We start from the raw sequence: 22,274 nt of genomic DNA on the forward strand, positions 1-22,274 counted from the left end.
ATTCCCAGGACTTAAAGAGCATATTCTTATTACAGTTATGTGATGTTATTTTAACATCTCCTGTCATTGTTAATGGGCTTTTAGATTATTTTTTCTTCTTTTTGGTGAGACTCAGTATAACATCTATTGCTCAAGAGTAAAAGATTGGAATTATGAAGCATTTTATGTGTGCTAGAATCATCTTGAGCAGAGAATGCACACTTTCTTTGTTGAAAGCTAAATTAATTCCTTTGTGCAGCCTATGCTCAGTAATTCCAGAAGGAATTAGATAGGGTTAAAACAAATCTGATCATTACCTGTATACAAAAATGGTATAAAAGGAGATATTCCACAGGCCACAGATTCCCAATTACTGGGTTCAGTCTTCTCCTTTTGAAATCTCTCCTGTTTTTCCCAGTCCCCAGCAGCTTGCAGTAAAATCTCTGTCTTTTCGTCTTTTGTGCCCTGCAGTAGCTCAGAACAGCAGGGAGATAAAGCTGGGAAACGGTGGGCACAAAAGATGCAGCCTCTCATCTATTAATCAGGCTGCTTGGGAAACTCTGGAATGAGGCTCCTACTGGTTCCAGCCTTGTGCAATTGAAATGTTGATGCCTCTCTAAGCTAAGGAGAGATGGGTGACTGCCCATGATGGAGAGAAGACAAAATATGAAATGCCTTGATACAGAAGGGTGGTACCTTGCAGTAAAAGATTTGCTGAAGACTCTCTCTTAGGCAGGTATGTTCATAAGGAAGGAATTTCTGCTTACAGAGGGGAGCTATCATCCTTTGGTATTGCAGAGTCAGTAGCAAAAGCCTGCTATTCCAGAGGCTCACATGCTTTCCTACAGGCTTTTCTCTCATCATCTGAAATGCTTGTGCTTGGCTTCAGATCTCTGCTGGCATAGTGAATTATTCAAAATGGAAAGTTCAAAGTTATCTGATTTCTTCTTGAACATACATAAGGAAGTAAGCTTTCTTCTGCAGAGGAATTTCTGCCATTGCAGAGGGGACTGTCTAAGGGCCTGTATGCAGATAAGGAGCTAGGTAATAGGTTTAATAGCTACAAAGTGCTAGTTACAAGGACATTGCATGGAGCTGAATTTCATCTACACACTATGCTAATATATTGCTATTTCTTATACTTACCATGAAACATGACTATGACATTCCTGGGTAATTTCTTCAGTTTTTCCTTTGATGTATATTTACAAGGTTCCACAGAAGAATGCTCTGAGTAACTTTTTATATAGGTGTCTCTTATCTTTAAAAAAAAAATTCCTTGACTTTCAAGAACATTTTTCTAAGGCTAAAGAGCATACATTCCATAAAGTTTGTGTTAGTTAGTTCCAGATGCTCTAGCTTATGCCTCCTCTTTTCTAACAAATGTTTTTCCTTTACTCTCAGTAGTAAAAGGAATGTTTCTCTCTTTTCATCCATTCTCTTTGGCTAAGAAGCAAGAAGGAAATTTATCATTAGCATATGGTGGAAAAAAATTGCTGCATGCATCCCTCAGGCACTGCTTATTAAAAGAATAAACAGAAATGGCTCAAGTGTGGGTAATGTAATTGGTATGTAACTCACTATTCCCTGAATATGTACTTTTCCCTTGCAGTACAAAAACTAGAAGCATTTGCCTTGTTTAGAGGATGAAGCGGGTGGAGTTGACAAAAATAAGTCTTGAAACAAAGGAACATTCCTGCAGCACTGAGTGCAGAGAAATTAAATGTTACTTGTTAGCTAGTGACAGGAAATATGCATCCCACAGCCATCACCACAGAAGAAAGAAGGGTTGTTACAAGCATTCACATCCCTGATGAAAGCTAAATACAAATTAGATAGAGCTGATATATATGTCTTAAATTAAGCGTCACAGTCAGAACAGTTTAATCACTGCGCTCCAGAATATTTTGGACTGACTAAAATGAAATACAAGTTTTTCAGTTAAAACCATATATTGGAACCAATTACTGGCAGATACACAGCCAGTGAATGCTTGTAAAAATATTTCACCAGGAAAAACAGCACTGTATCCATGTCTTGGAAAGGACAGCTTGTAGAGTTGGTGCTTGTTTGCTGAGCTTTTTTTGTTTTGCTTCATTTATTATGAATAACCTTGGAGTCCAAGATCATAGCTGGAGTATTTTCTAAGGACCCCTGAGCCTCCTTTACAAACAAATCAGGAATTTGGTTCCTGTTCCTGTGTTCCAGGTGTAATTTGGACCAGCCACTTTGGAGCTGATCTTTTAAGGACACCAGTTTGCTCTGTGATTCCCCTTGGAATGTCTCAGAACAAACATCTAGTGAACCATCTAAACTTAATGAACTTTTGTGGAAAAATTGACATTTTACAACTCCTTATCACCCTAAGCCACTGAGTAAGACTTCCAGTTTTATGTAACACACAAGTGCATTTATGGGTTAAAACAAGACTTGTGTGTGTGGGAACACTGCTTTATTAGAACAATCCAAGGTCTCTCCAGAAGCATTCATTCTCCAGGTGTTGGTCTTCATTAGCTCACAAGTCCAATCCATTCAAAGCTAGTTCTTCATCTGAATCTCCCTGCTAAAGGAATCTTTGAAGCCTATGACTACAAACTATATATAAGGGAATAGGAAACTTCCCTGTCTTGAAACAGCTCCATCCAAAGTGATGTGTTCTATCCCACCTTTGTGATTTCACTGAGGAGACTTAGCTAAAACCGCATCATCTGTCCAGGTTCTTATCTTAGCCCCTCTCTGTATGTTCCCATGTACTCACCCTTTCAGTAGAATAAAAATCTGCAGTTTAAAAAAGTGCATTACTTATGTTAAAACCTTTTACTGCTTCCCTCATGCAAGAGGCAATTTGTGAGCACTGATTTAGGGAGGCTGAAGAGGTAATTAATGTTGATGGGGGCTTGGGTGACACATGATGAAGAGTGAGAACAGTCCCTTAAACAAAATCCTGTCTTGTCAGTAGAATTGTCTATCTGTTACTGAGAGGGTTCTTTGAAGTTGTAGCAGTGAGAAGAACTCTTCAAAATAGAAATCCTTTGATCAGAAATGTAATAATTGCATGTGCTGGCATTTGGGTCCTAACTGATTAGTCCTGTCTAACCTGATTTCTTATGTGCTTTGTGTTCAATTTTAGGCACCAAAGGAAGAAACAAAGGGGAATTTACAAATCTTCAAGGTGTAGCTGCATCTACAAATGGAAAAATATTAATAGCAGACAGTAACAACCAGTGTGTGCAGGTATGAGAATATTTCAGTGTTTTTCTCCTTGCCCCCACACCTCTCCCTTTTTTGTAGCCTCAGAAAGACACATTTTGTACAATTCAGTTGATGTAGAAAATACAAAGGAAACATAATTTATTATCCATTTACTTTCCATCTTCTTGACCTGCAGCTATCTTTTTCAGATCTATACTATATCTAGTATATCATCAGAGTTTAGTTCCCTTCCTTATGATGTTTAGCAATGAATGAAAAAAAAAGTTGTGCAATAATCTGGAAAAATGCCCTTCTGTAAATATAATTTTACATTGTAAATTTTATCACTCTCATGTTTTCAAATGTAAATCTAGAGCATGGTGCCACAAGTATAATTTTTTAGGAAGTACAAATAGAAAAAAAAGCATATAGATATCATTTTCAAGTGGCTTTTAGTCTATTTAACTGACTTCTCTTTCTGATATCATAATCAAATCTTTCCTGTGGTAGCACCCTGGCACCCATAATTTCTTGGCTTCTGCAAAGAATTGTGAAAATCAAGCTATATTTTTTCTTTTGCTTGCCATCTATCCTTTTTATCATTACCAATTTGTCATCACTCTCCAGGCTGCCCATGTGGTAGCAATGAACACAGCGGCAGCAGCAGTGTGTTGCTTGTTCTTGTATGGGAGAACCAGCAAGCCACATGCCATGAGAACTCATTTCCAGGCTTTTTCAAAGAGACAGAATCAAATATTCATCAGCACCCTCATGCTTTCTAATATGCAGCCTCTTCAGAGGAACTTCAGTGTCTAGTTACCTGGCTTGGGGTAACAAGGACATATTCCTATGTTTTCTACAGTCTTAGTACTCGGTGCCTCAGTTTCCTCATTTCTAGTAAGGAAATAATACCATTCCCTCCCCACTGAGAGAGATATTGTGAAGCTAATTAATGTTTGTGAAGTACTTTGCGTTCACTGAAAAAACAGTGCAATGAGGTTTTCTTCTTTTTGAAATCCGGGTGTTCTAAAATTAGATATATTACTTTCAAATATGGACTGTGTAAAAGTGGTTCATGTTCCCAGCTCTCTTCCTGATTATAGTGTTGATTAGTGACTTGCTAAAATCTAAGCTCCAAGAAATAGGTGATGGTCATGTGTGGACATAATTTTAAAATCCCTGTTTTCTATTACAGATATTTTCCAATGATGGTCAGTTCAAAAGCCGTTTTGGCATACGAGGAAGGTCTCCTGGCCAGCTGCAGCGGCCAACAGGAGTGGCTGTGCATCCCAGTGGTGACATCATTATTGCAGACTATGATAACAAATGGGTTAGCATATTCTCATCAGATGGAAAATTCAAGGTACGAGTTACTATGTGAACTCTCCTGAGCTTTCTCTGTCTTACAAAGGAATGCAAAGTAACATTATTTTTCAAGAAACTACATAGTTTGGCTGTATCTTAGTCTAAATTCCATTGTTGTGATGTGACCTGACCCAGCCACATGGTATAATTAATAGGAGGAGATCACAGCAGTAATGCTAATGTTACACCAAGCAGAGACAACATGTTCCATACTGCGTGCTTAGATGTCTTTCTGTTACTTATGGTCGAGCACAGCAAGTGCCAGCAAGGCTAGTTGGACTAGCTCAACAACCTTCATATCATTAGTACTCTGATTGTGCAGAAGGGTGTGTGCAGATACGTGTATGCACACAGACAAACACAAAATCTTACAAGAAGTACATGAAGCTCTTCAGTGACATATGGAGGAGAAAAAGAAGGTAGCAGACTGATGATGACTCCCTCTTTTATTCCATACTTCTCAGCAAATATAGTGTATAATTTCTGTATGATCCTGTTGGTAATATAAGCAAGGAAGAGTAACCCAGGGTGTTGTTTCAGTGCTACAGCATAAACAGGAGTGTTCTACCTGGTGTGTTGTGCACTGAAAAAACTGAAAGACAGTAATGATATTGTAGGTTTCAGAAATCAAAAATTCTAAGGAAACAACTTCATATTTTCATAGCAACTCTGATCCCTTTAATGGGAATAAAATAAGACAGCAGCTACTACACTACATTGATGATTTCCAACCTGCAACATTTATTTCACTTGGGTTCAGGTGCGGTTCTAGAGAGAATTAAAGGTTTCCTTGATTTGGTGCTGGTCTCTGAATGCATGATACCAAGTCTGGTGATGCATATTAGAGAGAGCCACCTCTGGCAGAGGTTAGCTGTACTCACTGGTCATAGGGATAATAGACCTGGAGGGAAATTTCTACCATAGTTACTTAGTTCTGGAGTCCTGCATTGGGCAGATATGGCCTGTTTGGCTAATCTTCTGGCAGCCTAGTAGCCAAAAAGCTCAGGTTCTGAGCTGCTCATGTGTGCAGCAAGAAATGGCCTTTCTCCACATAGTCTTTGCAAAGAGACAATTGCAAATAGGTAACTGTACTTGCGTAGTCCTCAGTGACCTCCATCTGAGAAACCAGTGTGTACGCTTCCAGAACTATCCAGATCATGTATAGACTTCAAGCTAAAGTAAAGCAATACTAAAATGTAATGCAAGTGTTAAAAAAAAATACAAATTGTTTGCATTTGCAGAGAGGATGTGATTTTAGTTGTCAAGTAATTTTGAAAATGTACAGCTACACAGGAAAACCTTGGTTTTGGCTGAAGTTCTTAAATTAAATGAAAACACCAAAACAAACCCAAAGAAATATGTAATTTAGTTAAGAATCCAAATATTCTGATTATCCTAGGTATGTTTTAAATAATTATTAACATCCTTAATGTGAACTGGACACAGAACATGGAGGGCTTGTTTTCCTGACTTCTTAAGATATGCTGTTAGTCCAGCATTTTGGATGGTGCCAGCTCTGGAGGAAAAGCTCTGGAGAAGCCAAAATGCTGTATGTGATATACTACCAGTAGGGAGACAGGTATTGGAAAAAAAAGTTATTAATGTAGTTCCTCTGATGCGAAGCCTAGATTTGTTTTCAGTCAATGTTTTCATTGGATTGCAAAAAATGCAAAAGCTGTGTGATGTTGGCATTGTTTGCGTGGTTAATACAAATTAATGCATCAGACTTCATAGCTCTTGGGACTAGAATGATTAAATGAGAGACGGAACATCAATTGTTTAAAATACTATTTTTAGATTGAATGCAATAAGCCATATTTATGAGAGGAAAAATAAATGCTTGTAGAAGTATTTTTTTATACAGAGGGTAGGCATAAGCACATAAGTGCAGGAGCTGGGTGGAGGGCAGGTGGCAGAGCATGTGCATGGGGACAGCAGGAGCGAGGCAGTGGGAACACTGGGATGGAGACACGGACGGGCACTGGGCACAGGGCCACACTGAGGAGCTCTACTGGGAGTAGGGGTCCTGTATTGGTGCAGCACTGGTTCAGGGGATCCTGTACTGCACAGTGTAGCTGGAGAGCTGGGCTGGGGAGGAGGGGTGCAGGTGGAGTGAGCATAGGGCCTGGGGGAACTGTGGGGGGACACACGCAGGGTTGGGAGGTCATGCCCACCGAGGGTGAGGCTGTGATATGGGGACAGTCAGTGCCATGAAGGGATGGGACTTGTATGGGGCATGATGGTGTAGGACTGGGAGTTGGACTCGATGATCCTTGTGGGTCCCTTCCAACTCAGGATATTATTCTGTGATGGGATTAAATAAAATATAATGGAAGCACAGAACAAATAAAATATAATGGAAGCACAGAACATAGATGTAACAGATCTAGCCTGTGGGAATCTGGGCAAAGCCTTGTAATTTTTTGTGTGTTGGCAGTGGTAATTCTTACGGGGGCCTGGTCAGATTAAATTGGGCAGCACTTGCTAAAATAACAGAGAGAGAGAAAGGGATAATGGCATTTGCCTTCAAAGGACTGTGCCTGCAAGTCATTGTGTAATTCCTCTGATGCAGGTGGCCTGCTAATTGTTAACTCAGCAATATCAGGGGGCTGTTTTGAGCTTAATCTAACTATTTTTGATGTTGTCCCCTTCCTTCTGTATTTACTTACACTCACTCTCCCTTAGTGGAATTTTAATAGTCATGTGAGCCATAAGGCAAATTTCCCTGGAACCAGGCCCAGGCATGTCCCTGATTACAGCACTGGACTGACTCCCCTTAGCAACCTCCACTGCCAGGCAGAAACGTATCACCTTCCTTAGTTCTGGCAGCAACAGAGTTGTTTTCTCAAGGCTGTAACTTACATCAATGCAGAGGTGGGCAAACTCTAATCTAAGTTGCACCAAAACATGAGCTTCTTCACATGAACAGCTGTACTGTCCTGGATATGATAAAGACTCAGACTGGGTCTTAGGATTTGGGGCTTCTATTTCTGGCTATGCCACAGATCTCATGGGTGACTAGTGATCTTCCATTTCACTTCCCAGTGCTTTATTTTCTTCATCTGTAAAAGGCAGATAACAGTGCTGGCTTCCTCTGTCAAGTATTCTGAAATTGCTAAGAAAGCTGTTGCAGTTGCTAGCTGTTGCTAGCAATTTCTTTGATACAGCGCTAGGCTAAGGAGAGAAAGCATGGTGAAGCAGCTGTACCAGCTCCTCACCAAGTGGTGTTCAAACCTGATGAAGGAACTGGACAACAGAGCCAAGAGAATGATTCGTGTTCCTCTGAGGATTGTTTTCTTTCTAGACTCAAAGAGCTGTATATAAGATGACAAGCTTGTTGTCAACCAAACAGGGCTCTGCAAGTCAAGTTAAGATCAAATTTAGATAAGTGGGAAAAGAGGAAATATTTTATATGTCAGACTTCTTCCTTGTCTCACTAGTAGAATTAAGGAAAGAGCTGTCTGAAGCTGGTTCCATGTACTGATGGGAATGGGTAGTATGGTTAAATGGTCACAGTTGAATTTTGACAGTCAGATGAATGATAAATCCACTTATTGTGTGATATTGCAAAGTGTGACAAAGTTGTATCTCCTTAATAGAGAAGTTCTCAAACAGGAAAAGATGGTTTGTTGAAAGTTTTTAATTAATCCCTGACAATCTTGAACCTTTCAGACAGCAACAAGCATGGTAAAGTTAAACTTAGCCCTAACATGCTTTCTTCTACAGTGGAAAAGTATTCATAAATTTTTATGTAGGCTAATTCAGATCTTTGGTTTTTTTGGTTTTTGTTTTTTGGGTTTTTTTTTTTTTTTTTTTTTTTTTACCTCTAGGAATATCCCCCAGTAGAATATTTTCCAGCCTGGTAGGGTGACTTTATAAACACATGTTTGAAAACCAGTATAAATTCCTAAGAGCCTATAAAATAAGGGACATAATGTCCCCGACTGAATTAAATTAAACACATTATTTGTATTAAGGGTTTACATGATTCATTATACTGTATTCATTTCTAATGGAAAAAAGCCTGAAAATACTTCCATTCATACACTTAATGGGAGTGACTGAGTTTCATAATGTTCTGTTCTAAATAATCAAACCTATAATTCTAAGAAATATTCTGAAATAAAAATATACAAAGAATATGTTCAGCCAGATCCAGTAATGTGTCACCAGCATATTTTGATCTAAACTGGGAACAGATTTTTAGTAAAAAGCATTGCAAACTCTAGCTGGGCATACTTTATTGCTGCTTGCAAATTATATTTTAAACCTGGCCCAATAGTAGTGATTTTTATTACTTTTCTCAGCACTGAGTGCCCATTAATGTATATGTGATTTATTTGTTATATTTTTCCATATGTGTTTATATGGGCATTAAGACACTGTACTCATGAGTCTGAGTCATTTTCTACAGGAATCGTGGAAAGATGGTAAGGAGGTGGTGCAATGCTCAAGCAGACAACCACATGGCCATCCCAAAGGAAGGAGGGCAATATGATTTAATCACCCCAAAGGAAATACATCTACAGATTTGCATTTGATTTATGGTTTTGCTGCTTTGTTGTTATGCAAACTGAATACATTTTGTAGGTCTGCTGATATCTTTCCCCTGGTGAACACAAAATAAATTTTAATAGTTTTTCCTGGGGATATTTTAGCATGATTCAATTAGGTAGATTTTGCGTAAGTATTTTGCAGTTTATAACAGCATATGTATATGAACATAAAACTGACACAAGATCATTGCATGTTGGCCAAGCATGGTCTTGCAGCTGCAAGATTTGCTCCCTGGAATTTTCTTCACTGGAGACTGAAAAAGGTTGTGTAGTGGCTTAGTAGCAGCCATCCTCAGGGTCCCCAGGTAGCTTTATTTTAGGATCATTCCTATTTTTTACCTGCAACCCCACCTACAAGAATGTACCATGCAATAGGAGCATGGGACTTACTAAGGATAGGAGAGCTCCTTCTGTTTGCTTTGAAAACATCAGGGACATGAGAAAAATGAGTTAGGCAATGGATTTTCTCAATGCCTTGTAATCTGTCCCACTGCTACTCACCAATTGCAGGAGGGAGGGGAGAGGGGCAGAGAAGTCAGCAGTAGATGTGGTAATTGTGAACATGGTTTAATGGTAAATATGACAGTGTTAGGTTAATGCTTGGACTCAGGCCTAGAGGTCTTTTCCAACCAAAATGATTATATAACTCCCAGCATTGCTTGCTCTAGGGGGTGATCTGTCTCACTCTGCAAAGGCACTGAGGTGAAAGATGGCCTTGTTTCATAAATAAGATGAATATCTTAGTATATATTTCATTTAAATTCCAATGCAAACAGAAAAGTATCTTCTTCACCAAGATTTGAATTTCAGTTTGTAGAATGTGTCTGTCACAAATTACTATAGAATCTGAAAATTCTGGAACTCATAATTTCAACAAAGCCTCACTGGTGGACTATCTGTCCAGTACAGACGTTTAAAACCAGCCTGAATAAGTGCTTTCAAATATGTTCATCAATTAAAAGAAAGGTCTATAAGCAGGATGCAAGTTGCTCCATTCCAATGCAAACAATTGGGTATTTACAACCTTTTTAAACTGAAAGGTCAAAACCCAACTGATTTTATGTAGATTAAAACAGTTTCTAGAATCCCAGCCTAAAAAAAAGCTGAATGGTGAAGAATGCAGAATGGATTGTGAGGTAATCCTAAGTCTTCTTGTATATGCCCAGGTAGCTCATGGATTCTTTGAAGGCTTGGTCTCAATTTCTGCTTGCTCTGTTGCTTAGATCCTCTTTTAAGAATCCCTTCTTTTTAAACCTACTAAAGCATGCTTCTGGCATTTTTGGATTTGACAGCTCTCTAACCTTTCCAAGTAATTTACTGTTATGAGATCCATCTCATCTCCACTGAACGTTTTCCAGTGAAATATTGTATACAATTCCCCTCCTGTTGCTGATTATACCGGCAGATGGTTTTGGTAGTCACAAGGCCTATTTAAAATGATGGAAATAATTTTATTTACCTAAGACAGGAACAAGCTTTGATTTGTTTAGTGTTTCAAAGTTTACTTCATTTGCTGTTTGGCAACATGATCCTCTCCCCTTTGCAGTTTTCAGCTGACACTTCATGTGTCTAAGCAGCAAGTGAAGCAATCTCATGTGGAGTCTGGTGGAAGATAGGTTAGCCTGAGCTTTAGCTCTGCTCAAATTCTTTCTGAGAGCACTCAGAAGGTGCTGTTGTCTTACTAACCCAAGAAAGGCAACAGAGGACATCATAGCCTACATCCCATCCAGCCCTGATGCTCCAAGAACTCTGACTTCTTTGATGCAGGCAGTGATAAAGATGACTCCTGTCCATCAAAGGGGTTGTTGGACTCAGGAACAGCACACAATAGGAGACAAAAGTCCTTTCTGTTTGTCTGCTTGTCTGCCTATCCTGCTGCTACCCTAATGCTGGATATACAGACATTTCTGACAGGTTTATCAAGTCACACAAATCTGATGACTGTATTTCTTATGAGTTACATATTTGGACTCAGTTGCTGAGGTGGCAGATTTTTCAGTCTAGAAAAGACATACAGAAAGCACACTATTTTCAGCTGAAGAAAAAAATTATGAAGTACATGGTAAGAGCTGATAAAAACTATTGCTTCCAACTTCTGATGGAGAAAAGCGTCTCCGTTCTGCTCTGTGCCTGTAATACAATCTTTAAACAGTACTAATTTCTATCATGCCAACATATTTTCCTATTTTGTGTTTTCCCATTTAGGCCAAAATTGGGTCTGGAAAGCTCATGGGCCCAAAAGGTGTTTCTGTGGATCGTAATGGACACATCATTGTAGTGGACAATAAAGCATGCTGTGTCTTCATCTTCCAGCCAAATGGGAAAATAGTCACCAGGTTTGGAAGTCGAGGAAATGGTGACAAGCAGTTTGCAGGTACACTTGATGGTAATATGTAAATCCCCTTTTCTTGCCTCTTCTGCTCACATTTGCATGATGTTTGAGCATGTTGAAGATGCGGTATCCTACCCCTTTATCCTCCAGGGGAGAGGTTCTGCTAGACATACATCTCCTATTTGCTTGATTGGTCAGGCAGACTGCAACATCTGTTCTGCAAATGTAATTGTAACCAGATGGTTTCATCTACCTCCCTATGCCTGGAAACATTTCAGACCAGTGACCCAAGAAAGACTGATCTTAACTAGCATTTTATAAGTGCTTTGTAATTGCCACACTAAGCTGTTCGGCACAATCAACTCAGATGCTGTCCTTTGTGTTTCCAGTCATCAGACACATAAACCCCAATGCCCTAAGTGGTATCTCTTAGAAAATGAGTGTAATGGGGTAGTGTTGAGATTGAGATCAGGAAGGCAGAGTTATGGAACAGCCAGTGTAAGTTTGGGGAAATTGCCATTTATACTCAACTGACTGCTTGCACATGCTGTCTTTCAAGTAGAACATGCATTTAAGTTTAAAAAACAGAACAACCCCATTGATATATTTTAAGTGAATAGCCGTTCTTTCAAAATTTGAAATGAAGGTGCCAGATTAGGTATGCAGGTCGTTTTACAGGTGTTGGGTCATTTTTAGTATGTAGTTTCATTGGTTCATTGGTCTGATGTTTTGACTGGTTCACAGTGAAAGGGAGGAATAGCATCAATGTGTTTTTATCCAAAGATCTCTTGCAATGTGTTATGGCATAATATATATAATTTATGAGAGCTTGGGCTCTAACACAGCTACATTTTCTGGGTATCTCAATTTCTTTTTATTCAAAAATTTGCAAAAACATGTCCTGAAAATAAGTCAGCAAATACTTTCTAACAGTGCATTTGAGAAACATATCACCTCTTCTTGCTGATAGGCTACAGAAAACAGGTAAATTGTCAATACTTGAATGTTTTCATTGCAAAATTTTTCATTTTTGTTATAGTTTACCCTGATATACAGTGAAAACTGAAACTGAGTTTTGTTCTGTTTAATAACTCAAAATAGCACCAAGTGTTTTAATTTGGGTACTTGCCTGTTTTCAAACTACCATTTGTTTTTTACTCAAATTTGCACGCATATTTCAATACACAATGTAAAGCAAAAAATGCCCTTTTTTCCCTGACAGTTGTCTTCTAAGTAACTTTTTTATTTATCCTAAAACTTGTTGGCTCAAATGCTTGTAAGATGTGAGCACACAGAGCATAAAATACTTCAATTAAGAATTTACAGGAACATTTCTGATAACAATTTGCAGTGTATACACAACTTTATGCTTAAGCACTTCATGTTTTGTCTTGTTAATAAGCCCATAAATCTCTGCATAGTCATATGTGTACAAAAGAGGGAGAAATCAACAATGCTTATTGGGAACAATAACAACTGACAACTGGTTGAAAAAGAAATTATTTGTGTTTACAAAAAGCATGCTGAGCTTTTAAAGAAACCATGAAGTAAAATTACTCTTAATTTGAAATTGGTATTCCCACTTGGACTGCTATTGCTCAGAAGCCAAACATAATATGCCGGCAGGCTGATTTTTTTTTTTCATTTAACCATACTTTTTATTTTAATGGTATTACTATTTTTTTCTTCTTCTTCTTTTTCTGCATTGCAGGTCCTCATTTTGCAGCTGTAAACAGCAACAATGAAATTATCATTACAGATTTTCATAACCATTCTGTCAAGGTACTGTCAATGGCAACTTGGAAAGTTGCCACTTTAATTTTATTATGATATTTTTGGGGGGAAAGAACGTATTGTTAAAACCAAAGAGATCACACTCCATATAGGGAGTGTGATATAGCTCTGCTATAGAGACAGCACTTTCAGAGAACTCTGCATGCAGTGCATCGCTTAGTGAAGATATAGTCCATTGCCTTTGGTGTCACTATAATGGTGTCTAATACAATTGCTTAAACATAGCTTGTATCTGAAATAAATAATTTCAACTTTACTTAATTTTAGTAGCCCTCTGCCAAACCTGTTAATGACCCTGTGTTCTGTCTTTTAAAAGTCTGGCTTTTGAATTTCCCAGTAAAAGCTTTCCACAGTTCTAGTTGTAAAATTATAGCAAAGTAAAGATACATTACAGTCTTTAAATTCCATACCTATAAGCTTTAAGATTACTGGACCCATTTTACAACCTGATTCTCTTAAAACCCATGTTCCTATTGGTTTTCATTCAGTGCCTCCTGCACTGGGCAAAACTGGCCACTAGTCCTTACACCCATGGAAATTCCTGACTCTCAGCCTGTTGAAGTCATGGTATGATAGGAAGTTTATTTGTTTGTCCCAGTAATAAACCAGACCAAGGAAACATGCTGAGATGTGTTGGCAAATGTCTATGAAGGAGACACAGGCCACTTCAGAAATGCCTCACGTGTGTGTGTTTGTTCTCAGGCATTCCCTTTCCTACACTTCCTGCGTGTGCTCTTGTGCCCTCCCTCTACAGGAGAGAGCAGCAGGAGGACAGAGGCAGGATACTGTTCTACCTGGGCTCTCCGGACATGTGTGTCAGTCCCACACACCAACAAAATAAAGTCCCTGGCATTTCATCTAATGCCTGTTTTGACTGAACCTCAGTCAAAAAAAGTTGAACCTCAGTCTAGTTCTTTACTATTTCTAATTGAAAAAATAAATTTTATGTATTCACCTGAAATTGGAGGTTGCTGCCTGAACATAGACACCTTTGTGTCCTGAGCAGTGCTGAATCACCGAGGTCTGGAATAGCAGCCTTGCTTGCGCATCCTTTTGGAATTGGTGAGGAAGTAGCAGCTTGTGGTTTGGATTACAACACAAAAGCCAAGACTGCTGCAGGAGCCCTAAAGCAGCAGGAGGCCTGTGACTCCATAAATTACCTCTCCACAAGCAAGGTTTGCCTGGTAACAAGAATGCCTGGAGAGGCTTAACAGCAAGGGGCAAACTGAAATGAAAAAAAGAAAGTGAAGAAATGTAAGAAGTGTGGCATCCTAGAGGATTTATAATTATTACATTTCTAATGAGAACAGAGTGTCCCATCTGTCTCTGGTGTGACTCAATGGGATACAAATGTTACTTGCTACAATTTGGTACTAACCAGAAAATATTCTTATTTCTGTAGTGTTCTCTAAATTGGTACATATAACTGTTGACTCTCTGGAGAGTTTATTCGCTGAGAGCAGAGAGTACATCTTCTTTTAAATAATAAATTATAAATAACTAAATAAATTAATTTCACTCTTATTAGTCCCAAAGCTGCTTCCTGCCACCAGTGTCTTGAATTAAACAAGCTCACTCAGCAACATTTTTCTCTTGTCCCCATTAACTTTCAAGGATGTTCCTTCCCTCAGGCATCTTTTATGGAAAATCCTGTGCAATGTAGGCTTCTCTGTCATTTGGTCACTTTAGCCCAGGGAGAGAGCAATATATCTTTGTCTATTTTTTCATTAGGTGGCTTTTTTTTATTATTATTTTCTTTAATCCTCTGAGGCACTAACTTGGTACTTCATTAATTTCCTCCCCCAAAATGTTTTTTTCTCTGTTCGCTGGGGGTGTTTGAGAACACAGTAATTCCCTGACATCTTCCACCTTGTCAGCACTTCAGTGTGCACTTGGCACTTGTCAGGTCTTTGCATTTTGTTGTGCAAGCCCCAGTCAGTCTCTAAGAACTCTGTTGGACCTTGTGCTGTAGCTGGCCCTGGATCCAAAATGGATGAAAATATTTTAGAGATGGCTGTGGACTGTGTAAATGACACATTTTGTATCTTGTTTGGTCCCATTGGTGCATCCAGGTCACTGACAGAATAGTCATTGATCGGCTCCATCTTTCTGCTGTCTAAACCTGTTACCATCACAGAGAATTCAGTTGCTGACCTGTCTGCAGAGAGCAGCATGCCATGATTTGCAATGTGTGTTAGATTATGGAAGCAGAGAAGAGAGCATCTGCTCCATTGTGTTTTAGTTCCAAAGAAACAAAGCACCCAGTGCTGCATCTGCATTCAGCTCTTCACAGTTCAAGATGCACAAGCTGCAGAAGAATTCTGGGGCCCTTTGCCTCCATGTCTGAGATGAATCAGATCTTAAAATTCTTGATACCACGCCATATTTAGGTTGTTGTTTTAACCCATACAGGTCTTTAACCAGGAGGGAGAGTTCATGCTGAAGTTTGGATCAAATGGAGAAGGAAATGGGCAATTTAATGCACCAACTGGAGTAGCAGTAGATTCTAATGGAAATATTATTGTAGCAGATTGGGGAAACAGCCGAATACAGGTAAAAATTTCTGTATTTCAAAGGTGCTTGATTAAAAAAAATAATGGGTTGCTAACTCTGGCCTTCAGACTGCCCAAAAAACACCATTAGAAGTGATGTGGTTTCTCACACCATCCTTTATATGCCTCATTGTCCACTTTCAGACCTGGTGGTGTTACATTGTGAGCTTTTCAGTGTGGCTGCTGGCAGCTCTGATGGCCATGGTGACCAAGGATTTTGGTGCCAAGTAGTTCCCCAAAAGTTTCTTGATGACTTATGGGACTTGCAAGCATTGCTGAGATTATAGTAATTTATAATCACCATAACAGAAGATCAGAGACATAGTGGAAAATATGAAAAAGCAAATTACCTGAGCTGAATGCAGCAGATCTTTATCATCTTTTTTAAATGTTGAGAAATTATTCTGCTTTCAAGTTATGAGAGTTGCAGTCTTTTTATCTTTTAAGTGCTAATCACAAGGTCTTCCCGTTTGCCAAAGAATACCTAATAAATAAGTGTATGTATTATTTCCACTGAATATAAAACTGAGGAAGCTGCTTATGAGTTGTTCTCAGGAAGCACTCTCAACAGGGTAAACAAATTGCTAGTTTTCTCTGTGTGGGGACCTAAGAATCAGGCTAGCCACAACAGTGATATTTGTTAGGAAAACAAGGTGTTGGTTGAGTTCCCAATTAAGTTTGATTTATTGTAGTTGACTATTTTTAGAACAGGAACAACTGAGTTTCTTATTTATTATTATTATTATTTTATTGTGTGTTAATTCTTGCCAAATATCCTGGTGGCTATAATTAGTTCTTTTAAATAAGAACATACATTTGTATATAAACTTGCATATTATGAGATAACAGAACAGATTTTGCCCTTGTTTATTCTTTTATTCTATTGTATGTCCACTGTTTCAGAAATTAGAAGTATAACAGTATAAGAGAGACTTGTAAGAGAGCAGACTACTTTGTATCCGCTACTTTCCTTTTTTATTCATAACATTCTGTGCTTTCTCACCCTCAAAGGTTTTTGATGGAAGTGGATCATTTTTATCCTACATTAACACCTCTGCTGACCCCCTTTATGGTCCCCAAGGTCTGGCTCTTACTTCAGATGGCCATGTTGTAGTCGCAGACTCTGGAAATCACTGCTTCAAGGTCTATCGATACTTACAGTAGCAATGAGCTCTGGAGCTGGATAATCACCCACCCTTAAGAAAAGACTCGTCCTAGAGATCCAGTGCCGGATATCTCCTACTTTGTGTTTATTTTTAATAACAAAGGAGTCTCTTATGGACTTCTTGCGATTATTTCCAAACTTACCTTGTTTACATAGGACTTGCACCTCTTATGTTTCTCACTGAACTTTTTGTTGTAAGTGTTAATAAAATAATCCTCTGTAACTGAATTCATAAAGACAATGTGAAATTAAACACCAACTGCATCCTATGAAACTGGAATTAACTAATAAGGCAAAAATGAGAAAAATTTGGGAAAAGTCCCCAAAGCTTTTTGATGACTGCGAAGGATAGCTCCTGCTCAGAGCTTCCAAATTTAAAGAAGTATCATTCTTACATGTTATTTAACCCAGGGGTGACTCTGGGAATCTTCTAGATCTCATTATCATGGTAGGTATTACACTTCTAACATTCTTCAGTCTTACTGTGTATAACAAGTAGGTCCTTTTAGTATAAGGTTAAGTCTCACAAAATCCATCTAGCTCTAACCGTCAACACAGCTCAGTGTTTAGCACTATGAGAATCAATGCAAATTCCCTACTCATGTGGAATTAATGAAGGATTGTTTCATGCGGCTGTTGTTCACTCTTCCTCTTGCTCAATGTGCAGGAAGGACTTTGCAGAGACCTGACATTTCTAAAGCTCTGGAAAACCTTAATTGTAGCGATACGTTAGTGGGAGAGGAATTTTCTGTATAACCACAGACCTTCTGACACCAAACTAGTTCATTAGGATCAGGGTTATTACAATGTCAAGTCAATTAACCTAATGTGTGCCACTCTTTCGTACGTGTTCATTGCCATGTTTCCTTACGGCAACTCATTGTATTAACCTCTAAAATAAGATGCAGCTTCACACAGGACAGAAAGCCAGAGAAGTACCCTATGGAGGACCTACGTTATACAACCAAAGGAACTGTGGTAAACAGAGGTTGTATAGGAAAGCCAAGGGTTACCAAAGCTATTTGTTTTTATGTGAGAAAAAATACGTTACAAATAAAAATGAATTTGAACCAATTCCTGAAGTCCTTCATCAAAGGGAATTTTGTTAGAGGACAAAACAAGGACTGTGAGATTTGTTCCAATTTGTTTGTATGTATGTATGTATGTATGACTGATTGACATAAAAATAAAAAAAAGTAAATGTGGGTTATTTCAGCAAACTGGAACGTATGTATGATATTTGACAATGGCAGTACTCCGAAAAATGACCTTTCTTCCTCTGCCAGATCTCTCTACTGTGTTCTTTGTTGAAGTATTAATTTAACTGGAAATGCTTACAGGCATGGTTCTGTTTTTAATGTTTGGTTTGTTGGGGGTTTTTAAAGTATGACCTTGTCCTTTCTAAAGTAGCATTGGCTTTATTCTTATTTCTATATCCAGTGGTCAAAGGTTGAATTGCTACTGTAGCCTGATATAGATAGAATGGTGGTCCCTTTTAAGTATTGCCTGAGGAGCTGTGAGCTTGCTGCCAATGCCTACAATAGCCTGGGAAGTGCTGTCTTTCCTTTCTCATTTTTAGCGCCTTGAAACAAAAGGGCATTGGGTCAGAAACAAGGGAGTATTTTAAGCATGTTTGCAAAATGGAAAGAAATCTTTGATAAAATTTCTTGTTATAAGTATTTGTCTTATTTCTACAACGTAAGGTGGTTGTTTCGATAAATTTGAGAAAAACGAATGGTTTTTTTCTAAAGTTGCATTTGACTTGTAAAATGCAGACCCCAAGGTTCTTAAATGGGGGGTTTGTCTGCTTTTTAATTACTGTTTCCTGAAGATATTTCCTCTTCTTTCCTTTGTTTATTTTTTGCACATAGAACCAATTTAAAATTTCTCGTGCAAATACAAGTTTCCTTATTTCATTGGAATAAATATTTTGTGCATGAAGCTTAAGGACTGTATAACGAAGCTAAGAAACTGGTGGTAACATTTATGAATATTAAAACTCACGTTTGTTATTACTAAGAGAACAAAATATCCTCTGCTTGAACTGAGTTTGTCCTAAAATTCTGAAGATGGTGTCTCGGTCATTACAAATAAACTGTCCTATCAAAATTTAACAAAGCTGTAGATCAAAATTTCATTCTAAGTGTCCTTATAACACTTTCTGACATTGGAAGACCCTTAAATAGCACATCAGTGAAGAAAAGGCATTTGAACTGTGTTTAGTAATAAAGAGAAGGGTTGCGATAAAGGGATTGAGATAAAAACTTTAAAATGTGCTGTGGCTGTCAGTTATCACATTTAGTTCTGAATATGGATTTTTAGAATACAATTTTACTAAGCTTACATGTTTACCCCTCAGAAAACATTGCCAAATCCTCTGTTGTCAGGTACTTCGAGAAGCATGAAAATCAGATCCTAACCCATAGAGCAAAATAGATACTTAAGACTGTGCTATACTTAAGACTTTTCTTCAAAAGCTTTTCAGTCCTTTGGTCCAGCATTGCTTAGCAGGATTTTAGATAACCCTTGTGAACCCAGTGCATCCTGATGAAATAAGTGAATTCTGCACATAACTCTCCTCACAACCCAGCTCAAAGCTATTAGGAGTTTTGTGGATTTTTTTCTTAAAATTAAGTAGTTTTTTGGATTTTCAGACATTATTGGCAGAGCAGCACCTAAAGAATGTCATGAATTTGAAGTTATTTCTGATAGCAAATGCTGTCAACTTCAAATTTAGTGGCATAGGACATTCCCTTCCAAGCTCTGACCTTATCTGCCTGGCACCGGGAAACTGAGAAACACATTGCTTTTACGGTGCTTCTAAGCCAATTTTGCTAAAATGCTTGGCTTACAAACCTTGCAAAGACCAACCAAAGCAGAAATTCTGCACTTAAAAGCTGGCAGACTTTTTTTTTCTCATCCAATTAAGGGAAGGTCAGAATTGCACTACGTGATTTGCTGAGTTGTTAGCATTTATTAAAGGCTTTACAGGCACGCTGCTGCCAGATTTCAGGTATAACCAAATGTCCCCTTGACTTCCCTGGAATGCTAATTGAGTAGCAGCACAGCATGAATGGTGAAAGTATGTGCTTCATTTAACTAATCTTCAACTCAATCTCAAAAGGTTATTAGCTCTTGTGTCATATGGAACATTTTAGGACAAACTAGCCAACTGTATTTTCATTGTTCAGTAAATAGAATAAAAAGATCTGTTCAGATAAATCCAACATAAACAATAGGAGAGTTTTGCATAGGATAAACCAGCACCAATGTACTGAAAAAGAAAAGGAAAATGGTTTAGGCAAGCAATTGCCTCATGAAGATGGAGTGCTATTTACTAGTAAATGCTCATCTGTTCTGTAAAAGCTAGAGGGCTTTTGATTTTATGTCAATATTTTTTATAATAAGGATCTAGTGTTGCCATAATGAGAACTATAAGTGCCCAATAAGTTGTGTTTGTTATAAAGAAATGACCTTCAGTTGGGGGAGACAGCTTGTTATGAAATCATGATGTAAAGTCAAACTTTTCTTCAAGAATTCAAGCAGTGATTGTCTGACCTGTTTGTAGAAAGTGTACAAAAGGTATGTGTACTATGGAGTGGCAAGGTTCCTAACAGGTCATTTTATTTCTGATGAATGTACAGCACTTCAGTCGATGTTTGTGAGCAACACAGCCTTAACCCTGACACTTTTTCTTTGGCTTTATGACACGGGAATGTTCCCTAAGTTGTGCAGTGTATGGCAGCAGCCCCTGATAGAAATCTCTACCAGCTGATATGCTGCAGCTTTCCAGTTCTAGGAGTGTTTCCAGTTCTTTTTTCCATGTTTTTTTAAAACGTTTTTGTACATTCCATCTTTGTAATATATGTTTTGTGTATATGTAAGCCTTGCACTCTCTTGACACTCATAATGAAATATTCTTCTCACATGTTTTTTTGTTGTCGATGATGATGTTTTTGTTTGTGTTTTTTTTTTAATCCCTATGATGCTAAATACAGACTTTTTCTCCTTAAGGTCAAGGATGAAAGATGCACATCAAAGTGTTTGTGTGTGCGTGCGTGCGTGTGTGTGTGTAGTTTTAGCTTCCTGTGTGCCATGGTATTCATAATGCTTTAGCTGACAAAAAAAATTACTCTGTCTTGGAAATGTAGGAAAACCGGAGTCAAATGTGTACCTTTACCACGCACAAAAATTTCAAATAATAAAAATAAAGCTTGTTTCCTCTGTTATTTTCATGGTTGAGGATTTATTTTTCATATGTCTCATACTCACTTGTCCCTAGAAGTGACCCCATAATGCAGGAAGATGGGTAATTTTTTCCAGTTTTCTTTCCTGACAGCACAGGTCACAAGCTAAGGAAACTGTGATTTTTTCATGGGTGTTAAATTTTTTATGTTGACACAGAGGAAAGACAGACTTGAGTTGTTCTTGGGAAGAAGGTGCAGAGTTGGAGCTTCCTTGTTCCTCTCTTCCTTCTTCAGTACAGGAATCAAAATTAAGATTTTCATTGGTGGCAGTAAGATTAAGAGCTGTAAGCTTTTCTGCTTGCATCACAGAAGTACACAGTACCTTGTAGCTGAGGTGTGATATAATCTTTCAACAGTCTGTTGCAGAAAACCAAATTAAATTATTGTGGAGAACAAAAAATTTACCTTAGGAGTTCAGTCTGACTCTGTTCCTGTAAGAACAAATTTCCAGCTTGTATTAACTTCAATTTCACATAGTACCGATGTCTTCTTGGTCACTGGTGAACTCTCCAAACTGGAATAATTTGAGAACTCAGTGTGACTGGGAACTTGCTCACGAAGTAAGACAGAATCTTCAGAGGCATCATTTGGCTTGGATACAGCCTCAATGAAGGGATCTAGCAGGGTCAGGGAAACCCCCAGTGATGAGTGTTTGCTCAGTGGCAGGACAGTCAGAAATGAGACAGCTGAAATACTGAGCAGCTGTCCATTTTTGTGGCTCTTTCCCCCAAACCCTCTAGAAGAATATGTGTTTTATTCTTTCTTGCAAGTCACAGGGAGTGTCAGCAGCTATGTTTCGAGGCCTCATTTTTCTCCTAAAGACAAACTTAGTACAATGTAATGGATCAGTTTTGGTTTTCTGTCAGTCTCCAGATGAATACACGCTCATAGACTCTTGGTGCTGAATGTACTTGTCTATCTGCCCTGAAATTCAGATGATTACAAAAGGCTTTATTTGTCTGCCAGCTAAAAGAACACCACATCTTGAAGCCGAGCAGTGTTGAATTGACATTTAGACTTGCAGAGCACTTGTTCCTTCCCATGTAAAAAAGATCATAAAGAAGAGAAGCAATAGCACAGGATTTCCTGAAA

General features: G+C 38.3%; 1 protein-coding gene across 20 annotated transcripts in view; it reads left to right on the plus strand.

The window, feature by feature from the left end:
- TRIM2 (tripartite motif containing 2) overlaps positions 1-21,164 on the plus strand; it is an 87,660-nt gene extending 66,496 nt beyond the window's left edge. For 19 of the 20 annotated variants that reach the window (XM_071431908.1, XM_071431905.1, XM_071431893.1 and 16 more), the window contains 6 exons: positions 3,110-3,213; positions 4,367-4,534; positions 11,298-11,478; positions 13,136-13,206; positions 15,631-15,771; positions 16,782-21,164. In XM_071431908.1, the coding sequence (XP_071288009.1) occupies positions 3,110-3,213; positions 4,367-4,534; positions 11,298-11,478; positions 13,136-13,206; positions 15,631-15,771; positions 16,782-16,934 (818 nt within the window). In that variant the 3' untranslated portion in view covers positions 16,935-21,164. The remainder of the gene's footprint in view (positions 1-3,109; positions 3,214-4,366; positions 4,535-11,297; positions 11,479-13,135; positions 13,207-15,630; positions 15,772-16,781) is intronic. The other variant, XM_071431913.1, reaches the window with a different exon arrangement.
- The last annotated feature ends 1,110 nt before the right edge of the window (positions 21,165-22,274 follow it).

Source organism: Agelaius tricolor, unplaced genomic scaffold (genome assembly GCF_023055355.1).
Source record: "Agelaius tricolor isolate 1412-34295 unplaced genomic scaffold, bAgeTri1.0.p SCAF_8, whole genome shotgun sequence".
In the NCBI taxonomy this organism is placed as follows: Eukaryota; Metazoa; Chordata; class Aves; order Passeriformes; family Icteridae; genus Agelaius; species Agelaius tricolor.